Source organism: Rhea pennata, chromosome 20, assembly GCF_028389875.1.
Source record: "Rhea pennata isolate bPtePen1 chromosome 20, bPtePen1.pri, whole genome shotgun sequence".
NCBI lineage: Eukaryota > Metazoa > Chordata > Aves > Rheiformes > Rheidae > Rhea > Rhea pennata.
The window spans coordinates 3,543,456-3,555,923 of record NC_084682.1 but is presented as its reverse complement, the minus strand read 5'-3'; the positions used below and the strand labels follow the sequence as shown (position 1 = coordinate 3,555,923).

At 37.8% G+C, this 12,468-nt stretch overlaps 1 protein-coding gene across 1 annotated transcript in view; it reads left to right on the top strand.

Annotated features, from left to right (window-relative positions):
* Positions 1-12,293, top strand: part of MED13 (mediator complex subunit 13) — a 59,517-nt gene extending 47,224 nt beyond the window's left edge. Inside the window, exons 18-30 of the mRNA XM_062592317.1 lie at positions 156-379; positions 908-1,097; positions 1,594-2,059; positions 2,714-2,933; positions 3,602-3,793; positions 3,971-4,194; positions 4,734-4,876; positions 5,102-5,260; positions 5,357-5,542; positions 5,731-5,879; positions 6,157-6,330; positions 7,562-7,662; positions 8,370-12,293. Of these exons, the coding sequence (XP_062448301.1) occupies positions 156-379; positions 908-1,097; positions 1,594-2,059; positions 2,714-2,933; positions 3,602-3,793; positions 3,971-4,194; positions 4,734-4,876; positions 5,102-5,260; positions 5,357-5,542; positions 5,731-5,879; positions 6,157-6,330; positions 7,562-7,662; positions 8,370-8,502 (2,561 nt within the window). The 3' untranslated portion in view covers positions 8,503-12,293. The remainder of the gene's footprint in view (positions 1-155; positions 380-907; positions 1,098-1,593; positions 2,060-2,713; positions 2,934-3,601; positions 3,794-3,970; positions 4,195-4,733; positions 4,877-5,101; positions 5,261-5,356; positions 5,543-5,730; positions 5,880-6,156; positions 6,331-7,561; positions 7,663-8,369) is intronic.
* The last annotated feature ends 175 nt before the right edge of the window (positions 12,294-12,468 follow it).

Sequence of the window (12,468 nt, the reverse complement as noted above, 5' to 3'; positions counted from 1 at the left end):
TTGTATGTGTTAAAATGAGGACTATTCTACTTCTAATCAGCATTCCATCCTGTTAGTAACACTAGTGTTTCTATTCACGCTTCCTAGAAACTGGGTGTTTTTTTTTTTATTAGCTTATTGCTTAATATATTGGAAAATGTATCTTGCTTATCTAGGAACTGATGAGTCGCCGGAACCACTGCCAATCCCAACATTTCTGCTGGGATACGATTATGACTTTCTGGTGCTGTCTCCATTTGCATTGCCCTATTGGGAGAGGCTGATGTTGGAACCTTACGGATCTCAAAGAGACGTTGCTTATGTTGTGGTGTGCCCTGAGAATGAGGCGCTGCTGAATGGAGCCAAAAGCTTCTTCAGGGATCTGACTGCAATATATGAGGTACATTATTTATGACAGTTAACAGTGAAATAGATCTTTGGAAGACCATTCTGATACATACTCATAACTACTTATCAGGTTTGTCTTCAATGATAGAAACACACAGAAAGGATTTCAAGAATAGGCACTTGGAAGATAAGGGTTGTTCATGCTGCTTGTTATTCCTTTTAGTAATAGCTTTTTTGAATCCGTCCAGTAGACGCCCCTCAGTGGTAAAACTGTAAATTGCTACTCAGTTGTTTAGCCACATAGAATTAATTAATTTAATGTATATATAATTTGAATTGTGACTAAGATTAGAGCAGATGATGTATCAATCTGTTTTTTCTTGCATTTAGGGAAACCTGAAAATGTGCCATAAAATGGTTGTACAGTATTTCATGCTGATGTGGTATTCTAGAATTAAAATACTCCTTTTGGACATCAAAAATGAGTTCTCTATATGTATGCTCTTTTGTTTGGTATTTTTACAACTCTTAAAGTCTACAAATACCTAATCTTGCATCTTTTATTTTGCTGTCTTTGTAGTCATGCAGACTTGGTCAGCATAGACCTATCTGTAAGTTATTGCCTGATGGGATCATGAGAGTTGGACCTACTGCTTCAAAGAAGCTTTCTGACAAGCTGGTCACAGAGTGGTTCTCGCATACAGCAAATGCCAACAATGAAGCATTTTCCAAACTCAAACTATATGCACAAGTTTGCAGATATGAGCTAGGTATGAGTTCTTAATATTTTTTTGTGCTGTTTTTGTTTCATGCAGTTACCAGTAACTCAATTCCAGAGTTCTCCAGAAAAGGAGAAATAGTTGCATTAAGTCTTATTGTTAGATACAGTTCATTTTTTGTACTGTGCTTGGGAAAAAAATATGTGTTTAGATATGAGCCAAAATGGCTTCTTATCATTAGCAGTATCTTTAGGAAATGGTTGTGTCACTGTCTGACTCTGACTTTTTTTTTTTTTTTTTTGCTTTGGCGACTGAAGCAGTCAGTCAGTTTAATATGGATGGAAAAAAAGTATTCTTTAAAGTAAATTTCTAGATATTTCTGAAAGAGTCTTATTAGACAAAAAGCTAGAAATTGAAAATTTAATACTTGTGTTTTAAGATGCAAAATGCACACTAAAACTTAAGGCTCTATGTTGTAAAAACTATCAGTTTACGTAAGTATGCTAAAACCAGCTACAACATGAAATTATGCTTTTTTTGATTTTAGGTCCTTACCTTGCTTCTCAGCCCTTGGACAATTCTTTACTTTCCCAAACAAATCTAATCTCTCCCCCAAGCCAGCCGACCTCTATTCTGCCCCCAGTGACAACTAATGCTGGAAATCCCAACACTCCATCATCCGCTCCTGCAGCTCCTACCAGTAGTACCGTGACAATGACATCAAACAGTGCCATGTCTTCTGCAGCTACTACAGCTAATTCAACTTTGACTACCACTGCCACTTCATCATCCTCTGCCAGTATAGGCAGCGGGATACCAGCTGGCAAGCCTTCTTCATTTACACCTTTTAGCAGTATGAACAGTACCACTTCTGCCTCCCTGCCCACACAGGCTGCAACAGCCCAAAGTGGGCAAACGGGTGGACAGCAGCAACAGCCGCCACTGCAAACTACAGGGATATCTGGAGATAATCCTTCTGCACCTGTGCAGCCCCATCCAGAGGTTTCTGAAAGGTAATGGACTGCATAGTTCAGCTATATTAGGCTATCCCCTGCTCCAGCTCAGAAAAAAATAAGTGCGTTAATGTAGTTCTGATTCTCTCAATAAAACTCCTGTATTTCTTTTCTAGTTACCAAGGTATTTTTTAGGAAGAATAAAATGATTGTAGTTAAACTTTTTGATTCAAGTGTTAGCTTTAATGATCAGTTTTAATAGCATCTCAGTGTCTGCCATGGTTTAAAAATACACTTTTTCTTTCACTAAACTTTCTCAGTTCACCAGATCACTAGCTTCTGTATATTTTAAAGTGGGGCAGGAGAAGAATAAGTAACTGGCACCATTTAAAATTCTGTTCTGTGTTTTCAAAGTTATAGTAGTAAAGAGACTCTTACTGAGAGACTGACCTTGTAAATAATTTTGTGCATTGGTTGATGCAAAAGACCTAAGCATTTATGAGCTTCTGTAATAAAGAAAATGTCAGTGATGCTGAATCGCTGATGAGCTCACATACTAAGATGAGAGAGAGAAGACTATTTCTTAAACCAGAGTTGACTTAAAGGTCTTTCAGGTTTATTTTGGGGAATTTTAATGTAGAAATACCCTATAATGAAAAGTATGTCACTATAAAACTCGGCTTTTTGTAAATGGTTTCAAAATTTATTTTCCAGCACTATGGATCGTGATAAAGTTGGCGTTCCTACAGATGGAGATTCACATGCCATCACTTATCCGCCTGCAATCATAGTTTACATAATTGATCCTTTTACATACGAAAAAAAGGATGAGAACAATAGCTCATCCAGTTTATGGACACTTGGGCTTTTGCGCTGCTTTTTAGAGATGGTTCAGGTTCTTCCTCCTAACATCAAGAATATAATTAGCGTGCAGGTAAGTCATCGTTTGTAACAACGTGTCAAAGTATCTTTTGCTTTAGCTGTGTTTTGGAGAAGACACCTTCAGGGTAAAAATTACATTTGCTTTGTAAGTGTTACTTAAAGTTCTTCAGCTATTTAAATTACAGAGGTTATAGTTGTTAGAGCAGTTTGGCTGTTACTAATCAAAACCAAATCCTGTGGTATATTCTGTACTCAGTCGCATCTCAAAGGAAACTGTATTGTTCCACTCTAATGAGCAAAACATGGGAAAACTGCTTGTCCATCGCTGATCTCTGCTAGCAGTGTGACCCTGCTGGGCTTTAGGCAGTGCACTTTCCTGACTGGTATCAGTTTGTAATGCTGTCAGCAGCTGCAAAAGCAATAAATGGATTTCTCTTTTGAGAAATTACTAAGATTCTCTTCTAACCAAATTCTTGCATTCTCTGAAGAAAATTTCAAGAATAAATATTTGAAGTCCCACACAGATTTAGGAGAAGTAGAGGGAAGATACCGAAGAACCAGAGAAATTTGATTGCTAAGTAAATTTTAAAAACAGCTTACCCAATACTATCTCAAAAACCCATTTAATCTGATGATGAAACAGTAATTGTTTTCTGATATAAATAGTGCACAGTGAGGCCTTTCTTCTTCCCTCCCCCACCCCTGTGTAATCTGTTCTAGATTGTCCCATGTCAGTACCTTTTACAACCTGTGAAACACGAAGACCGGCAGATTTATACTCAGCATTTAAAGTCCTTGGCGTTTTCAGCATTTACTCAGTGTCGGAGACCTCTTCCAACTTCTACCAACGTGAAAACATTAACTGGCTTTGGCCCAGGTTTAGCAATGGAAACTGCTCTTAAGAGCCCTGATGTGAGTATCTGGAAGAGTTTGTGATTTTTTTTTTTCACCTTGATCATTGTGTAAATATGCAGATCAGAGAAAAGTCTCTCTCTTATTAAATCACTGGAGTCTTTCATATTAATTAACCAAAGTTTAGGGAAATAGTTACTTCTTGAATCTTCATTGTCTGTTCTGTCACCTCTGTAGAGACCCGAGTGTATTCGACTATATACCCCTCCTTTTATACTGGCTCCCGTAAAGGACAAGCAAACAGAACTAGGAGAAACTTTTGGAGAAGCTGGTCAGAAATATAATGTACTTTTTGTGGGCTACTGTTTGTCTCATGATCAAAGATGGCTTCTGGCATCCTGTACAGATCTCTACGGAGAACAGTTAGAAACTTGCATAATTAATATTGATGTACCAAATAGGTAAGAACAAACATCTTAATTTAATTTTTGGCATGTCTTGACTTACCTTTTCTCTTCCTTATCTGTTTATGATGCTGTAAGAATAACACTGATTGTATCTTTTGTAGCCACACTATATTGCAAAACTAGCTAAAGCAAGTAAGTGTTTTCACTATTAAGTGCATATTGCTTTTGAGCTAAATTTTCAGAAGAACTTTGTTTTTTATATATTTTGGTACATGTGTGTTCACACAAAAACCAGAAAGTTTGAGGGGTTTCACATTGGTTTTAGGATATGAATAATTTAAAAAAAAACAAAAACAAAACCCAACTCTTTTCCCTTCTCTACCCCCTTCTTGCCTTCCCCCCCACAACCCTTTGTTTAAGTTAATTTGAAATTAAGCTGGATTTTATGCACTAGAATATTAACATTCCTGTGCCCTGTGAATGTTCAGGTTAATACAAATATGAAGTTGCAAACACAGTAATAGAAACTTATTGCAGATGGCTTGCAGGTCCTAGGGGTTGTTTTTTTGTTCTCCCTTCTTTCTCCATTCTAGAGCTCGCAGGAAAAAGGGTTCTGCCCGCAGACTTGGTCTTCAGAAACTCTGGGAATGGTGCTTGGGACTTGTGCAGATGAGCTCTTTGCCATGGAGAATTGTAATAGGCCGTTTAGGAAGAATAGGACATGGGGAGTTAAAAGGTAATGTTAGTATCTTAGAGTCTAAAATTTGATTTGAAGCTCTATGTTGTTTAAAAAAAAAATAGTCTTTTTCTCTATTTCTGGAAGAAAAGCTAAGTTACGAATATATAAGGGAACTCTAAGGTTAGCACATGTGAAGTTTAAACTGCACACTACTATATATAAAATATGTATTTTGCAGCAAATATTGTTCTTCTAGACAAACTTATGTTTTTATCTCCTCAGACTGGAGTTGTTTACTGAGTCGCCGAAACCTCCAGTCCCTCAGTAAGAGACTAAAAGATATGTGTAGGATGTGTGGTATCTCTGCTGCAGACTCTCCCAGTATTCTCAGTGCATGTTTGGTGGCGATGGAACCACAGGGGTCCTTCATTATTATGCCAGGTATATGAGAAACTCTGAGAAACTTCTGTTCTTGGTAAGGGAGCTAGTAGTTCCATTGTAATCAAACTAAGGAAATACTTGATCTCTCTTCCAAAGATTCCGTATCGACAGGCTCTGTATTTGGACGCAGCACCACTTTAAATATGCAGACATCTCAGCTGAATACCCCACAGGATACATCGTGCACTCATATACTTGTGTTTCCCACATCTGCTTCTGTGCAAGTAGCATCGTCAACTTATACCACTGAAAACTTGGACCTGGCCTTCAACACAAACAATGGTTAGTAGATACAATTTTTTATTGCCTTAAAAACAGCAAAACCAAAAACCCCTCACTGCTCCTCCTGTTTTAAGGCTGTTTATTCTAATAAGCCACAAGATTTATATTGAAAATTCCTTATTTCACAATGTGTTGTCATATCTTGTACCTAGGGAAAGTAGAAATTGACTGGTCTTTTCTTTTTCAAGATGGAGCAGATGGAATGGGGATCTTTGACTTGTTAGACACTGGAGATGATCTTGATCCTGATATTATAAATATTCTTCCTGCATCCCCTACTGGATCTCCTGTACATTCTCCAGGGTCCCACTACCCCCATGGAGGTGATATGGGCAAGGTAACTATTACAATAAATGCAGAGTGGTGTGGGTGTGGGTGGTTTTTTTTGTTGTTGTGTGGGGTTTTTTTTTCCCCCTCTCTTCCTCTATCTGCTAATTTTGTTTGTGGAATGAAAAGTTCCCATGAAACATTTTGGATCAATTGGATATTGAATTGTCTTTGCAAAACTCACGTAATGTTCAGATGTTTCAAAACGCTTTGTGTTTTGAAAGTTACAGATAGTTTCTCTCAAGCCACCTTCTCCTAATGCTAGATTGTTACCTGTTGCTTTACAGGGTCAAGGTACAGATCGATTGCTTTCAACAGAATCTCACGATGAAGTAACAAATATACTGCAACAGCCATTGGCCCTTGGTTACTTTGTGTCAACTGCCAAAGCAGGTCCCTTGCCTGACTGGTTTTGGTCAGCATGTCCTCAAGCACAAAATCAGTGTCCCTTGTTTCTTAAGGTATTGTAACCTCGGCAGTCTGTACAACCATCTTCCTGGACAGTGTGTCGTAGATAATCATGTAATGTGCAGGGATCTGAATAATAAGAATTATTCATCGTTGTGCGGAAAACAAATTTGGTGCGTGTCTCTTAGAATATGCATGTTTCTGTTTCATTAGAGAAGTTGGGTTTTAAGTTTTTAAGCCAAAGGGTTTTTATATTTTTTTTTTCCTTTTTTTTTTTTTTTTTTTTTTTTTTTTTTTTTTTTTTTTTTATGGAGAAACATTATTAACTGAAGTAGCAAATACTCCTTCTGATGGTTTCTTTATAGCAGTCTGATCTCCTTTTTCTTTTGCTGGCTTTGTGCTGCGCTGTTTTGTAAGGATAGGTGTTCTGTTGAGTTGCTGGCCAGATCTCTGGTTAATGTGTGACTCCCTTTGGGACTGGTAGTAGAGGGAAGTACACGAGTATAATTTACACTGGGTAAAAATAATCTGTTTGTGTGTTGCACGAAGCATAAAAACTAGATTTTCAATGTTGGTTGTCTTCAAGTGGTAGTCATTGCCCCATTTGTCTGGATATTTTCTGATCTCCTTATCTTTTTATGGCACAATACACTTGGCACACTTAAAGCTATACATTAGTATGCAGAGAAACTTTGCATGTTAACATTATTCATTTTGACTTAAATTAGCATCTTGAATACTATACCATATTATCTAATGATACTGATCTATTTTCTTCAGCCTTATTTGTCTGGATTAGTGGTGCCTCTTGGCCTAAGCTTAGCTGTGTTTTTGGTATAAGTGTTTGGGTTGGGGGTTTTTTTGTTTGTTTGTTTTTTGTTTTTGAATGGAGGACTTTACTATTTAGCATAAGTAGCTCTGTGGAGTATAAATAGACTTGTCTTACGGAAGGCAACTGAATTTTGAAGTCCACATACTACTAGAAATCTTGGGCCGCTTGGGTTGCTTTACTTTTTTTGATAGTTACTTAATGTAGGCAAAGGGACTTTAAAAAGTATTTTGTAAGATGTTTTATGCTACTAGCACTGTACTTTTAAGAGATTTATGAGTGCATTTCCTCATAGTCTGATAATGCTAATGCTTGACTGTATAAGGTTAAAGCATGGTTTAGCTTGTGTGTCACAACAGAAAGTGGCTGAAAGGCACAGATCAACAATACAGGGGAAAAAGCATGTTGTAGCAGAATGGGGGAGTAACTGCCAGCGTTTCCTCTTCCTTTCTTAGGCCTCTTTGCACCTCCATGTGCCTTCAGTGCAATCAGACGAGCTACTCCACAGTAAACACTCCCATCCACTTGATTCTAATCAAACTTCTGATGTGCTCAGGTATTTACGATTAATCACTTAAAAATCTGCATTCCATTTTTCATATTGCTGCTGTAAAGTTACATATTTCTTTATTTTTCTTGCTGTTAGTTTTCTTTTTTTGTGCTGCTGGTATCATTAAGTACTTCACATAGACACATTGTAAATTACCGTGCTTTGAGTAATTAAAAAGATGTCTTTATTGCAAAGCAGTGCAATTAAAAACAAACTAAAGCATCTCAAAGCTCCCTTTCAACTAATTAATGTTAATTACAACCAAAAATATTTGAAAGACAATGAATTCCTCAAGCTAGGAGGGAGTTTGAGGTGTAACAGGGAAGAAGGTGCGTAAGTTAATGGAAGCTGTTAAGCCAAAAATCTTGGGTGGGTTGTGGGAATAGTGAAGTGCCAAAGCAGAAGAGAGTAGATTCATGTAAAAACAGGACACTTGTTGATGAGAAGGTCAAGACTTCTCTAGATTTTTATTTTCATAAGTAAATCTCTTGATACTAGTTAAGCATCAACAATTAAAATGGCTGTTTGCCACTGAAATAATAATAAAAGTTTAGCTTTGACCTGCTGTGATAATTCTGAAGGCATGTTATTTCAGAATGCTGGCAAAATGATTTTGTGTTTAGTTCTAAGGAAACTGAATTTTTATTAAATGAGGACCTGAAAATAGTAGTGGGAAAATCTGTTGGCTTGATGTAAGCTTGTTTGCTTTCCAGGTTTGTTCTGGAACAGTACAATGCACTCTCCTGGCTAACCTGTGATCCTGCAACCCAGGACAGACGGTCGTGTCTCCCAGTTCATTTTGTGGTGCTGAATCAGTTGTATAACTTTATCATGAATATGCTGTGATCTTCATCTGAATTTTGGAAGACAAGAATGAGGAAAAGGGATATTTCACTGCAGGACTAAGTTATAAATTCTTCTCAGTGCAAGTTGTTTGTGATGGGGTATGAATCTTGTTACTTCCAGCAAATATTGTTTTGGCTTGTGAGAAGGGCATCTATAACCCTACTGTCTTTGATGCATTGACTATGGGGGACTCTTTAGAAGGATGATCAGAAAGTGTATTATAACATTTTTAGTAGCAAAATTAACCATTTTTCCCCAGTCACAGTATTTGTGAAGAGTAATGAGCCATAGTACCCAGTCATGGTTAATGAATTTTAAAGCATGGAGATGAGAAGAAACATGAGGAACAATAAGTTTCAACCTATGGCTTCAGAACATCAAGATGTTCTTGTATTGGATTATAGTACCTAGTATTCAAAAATGCCTGCATCTCTTATTTATTGTAAGTTTTTAAATGTATAAATTGTCTTATATTTCTTAACCTCTTTTATAAAAATTTTCCTAGAAGGTTTATACTGCCTTCTTGCTTTAAAGCAATTGGTCTAAAATATATGTAATCGTCTTAATTAAAAGTTGCAGTAGGTTGCTTTTAGAGTATTATTTTTTTGTAAGGGGGTGGGTGGGGACAGTAAATTTGTATTGTCTTGATGTACAGTTTAATGGGGATAGAGGGGTTAATGTCCATACCATTGTGTGTGGGGGATTTACAGCTAAGCTGTAGTTGCAGAGTACATGTACAGTAATGAAGTTCACTGTGTTTATATAAATTGAAAAGGTACCGGGTCTTACAGCGTTTTATATCACACCTTTACAGAGTAACAATGGCAATATATAAGTGATATTGTAGGTGGTTTAAATTGTAGTGAGAATAAAATGAATAAACTCTTCAATTGAAGTTTGTGTTATGGTTCAGGGCTGTGGCTAGATTCTCAGATCTATTTCCAGTAGGCAAGTTTTATTATTACAAGAATATCTATTGTGCATTGTTGTTACCTGGATATTCTTGGCACTGTGGTGACTGCATTATTTGCTTTCGCATTTGTGATAAAACACAAATTGAGACAGAACACACGGACACAGAAAAACCGACCTTATCCAAAGTCTCCTGCAAGGCTGAAATTTAGCCCAGCTCTAGCCATTTTACAAATGCAAAAATAGTCAATCTTGACTTTAAGATTGATGTGTGTTTAACTAAAATGTGGTGTATATAGATTCTCAGTGAATTCTGGTATTCAGATTTTATTCCACTAGTAAAAAGCAAAACAAAACCCTGAACGTTTTCCTTTTTCATGTATTTTGGCACTGTGGTGAAGGTCCCAAGTATCAGCGTATGGCCTTCCCCTCGTCCCCTTTTCAGACTCTGGCTAGGGCATTTGCCAAGGAGTCCTAGTCCTCCATAAGGAAGGGACTTGTGAGTTAAGTCTTTTGTAAACCTCTCCCTCTGTCTACAGTCACGATTTTTCCTCAGTAGTTTCCTTCCATTCTCCTAGCACATGCCAAATGTCTGCTGCTGCTCCAAAATGGCCCCTACGGGTGCTGAGGAGCAACAGCATATGCTTGTTCTTAGTTCCTCATCTTCTGACTGCCAGGTTGAAGACTTACTCCTGCAGTGCCCTCGTGAGCCTGTTGTGAGAACCCATGCGAGTTTATCACCTGGGTCTCAGAGCTGTTCATTTTGCCTGTCTAAACCTTGAAAGGAGCAAGTTTTAAGATCCATTTGTGCACCCATTGTTAATCCTCTACAAAGAAGAAATCACTTGTATTTACAAAACTTAACACGTTGATGAAAATCATGTTTTGTAAATGCAAAATATTTGCCTGAGATCATTTTTCTTATAAAGTCTCCTTGAATTGTGAATATACAATATTAGCAACTTTTTTGGTTTTTGTATAAAGAAGTTGTACAATTGGTGACAAAAATTTTCAGTCATTTCTTCAAAAAAAAAAAAAGTGATTGCAATCAGAAGTCAGCATATTTTGATATTAAAGTTAAAAACTGGGTCTGTCCATTACTTTTTCTTGATAATGTACCACAGATTAAACAATGCATTTTTGTTTTAGAGCAGGTGTTTTCTTTCTCATTTGGCTAAGATTTTTAAGGGGAAAAGTGCTTCTAAAACTGGAATTTTCAAGCATTTTTTTTTGATTAAATCTGACTTGTATCCGTAAAGGTAAGTGAATCAGCTGCCTGAACATGGGTATAATTGTTAACCGGACCACAACCTTTGCTGTGAAACTCTCCAACTGTGAAATATGCCATTTTTCCCCTCCCCCAAATGCAGTTTAAGTAAATTATACAACTGTAATCACTAGAAAAGATCAGGAGGGCCATTTCTGAAAGTGATAGTCAGAGCCAGCAATGTGCATATCAAAACTGCCATCCCCATGGAGCCAGCTACTACATTGGGCATATTTTTGTTAGTTTCTTTCACTTAGCTGTTCTTGCCCTTTTAAGGGCACATAATTAGTGACTTATGAATAAAACTGTCGCAATCCAAAAATTTGGGTGGTTTAGTAAGTACAGGCTTAACGTATTTGAAAATTTCAGCTCTAGCTTCTCAAAATGGTCTTGCAAAAAAAACATTGTTCCTGGCAGCGCTCTGTTAAGTAGCTGTGAAAGTTTATCTTCTCTTGTTAGATAGACAGTGAAAGATGCATCTGAAATTTTTCCATTCAGATTAAAAAACGATGTATTTTAACTTAGCTATACTGTACTTAAGCCATGTAGTCATCTGGACTGTGACTTATTCTATTATTTGAATCAGGTTTCTGTAAACACTGTTGCTAGACCAGCAGGCCACCAACTGTACTTGCAGACAACCCTTAAATTTTAAAGTAGCTGTAACCTGTAAATCTTTCTAACATTTCCTAAGATAAGTAAAAATAAATGAATTTATATTTAAATCCTCAGCTATGTTCTTACTTAGCTGTCAGTATGGCGCAGATTATTGTATTTCTACAATGGTAATTTTAAATTCATGTGTTGCTATGAAGACTTGCAGATGTCTTTAATCAAGCACTATTTGTTAATACTGTATTATCAAAATAGTATGTTACATTATTTTAAAGCTTTCAAAAATAAGAGTAAAATGTGTTTAAAATGCTAATACACCATATAATTTGCTGCACAACAGTATGGTACAGCATATCAGTCTGTTTTAATGGTAGTGCTGCATAAACAATGTTTGATCTGGGTTTCTTTTGAGAATGTTTTCTCAATGAGGTGACATTACATGACATTACTGTCTTGCCAACCCGCAGCTGGGAAGGTTTGTGTGCGTGCGTGTGCGCATCTTTTTTAATTAGAAGAGCCAGGACTATGCCTTGTGCTATGGGGTGGTGGTGGGCCCGTACCTTTTATTTTCAGTAGAGTAAAACTTAATTTACAGTAAAACTGGATTTGGGACCTACCATAATCCTCAGGGGCGCTTTTTCAGGAAGTTACTAATATAGCTTTAGTATTTCCCGTGTAAACTGGAGGTGAGGACCTGGCAAAGCCCTGGCGTGCCCGTTGCAGCCTGTGGCCTCGTTACTGGACATGTTCCCCTCTCCCCTCCCCGCAGCGGGGTCGCGTTACCGAGGGCCGTTTTTAAGTTCTTGCACAGCGGTGACAGTTACTGGTCCAAGCCGTCGTATTTATCATGACAAAAACGTGATTACGGAACAAACACTATCGCTGCCGAATGCCATAAACACTGAGTTGTACAAATTGTGATTGAGGAAATGAGAAAAAAAAAGTTTATACTTTTTAAAAAAAAAAATCAAATGGAATAAATTATTCATGAAGCCTTGCTTGTGGAGTCCCGTTATTTACAGCCGCGGGGGCAGGGCGGCGATGGCGGGGCGGGCTCCCTTCCCTTCACCCCGCGCGCGCCGCCCAACGGCCGCCCAACGGCCGCCCAACGGCCGCCCAACGGCCGCCCAACGGCCGCCCAACGGCCGCCCAACGGCCGCCCAACGGCCGCC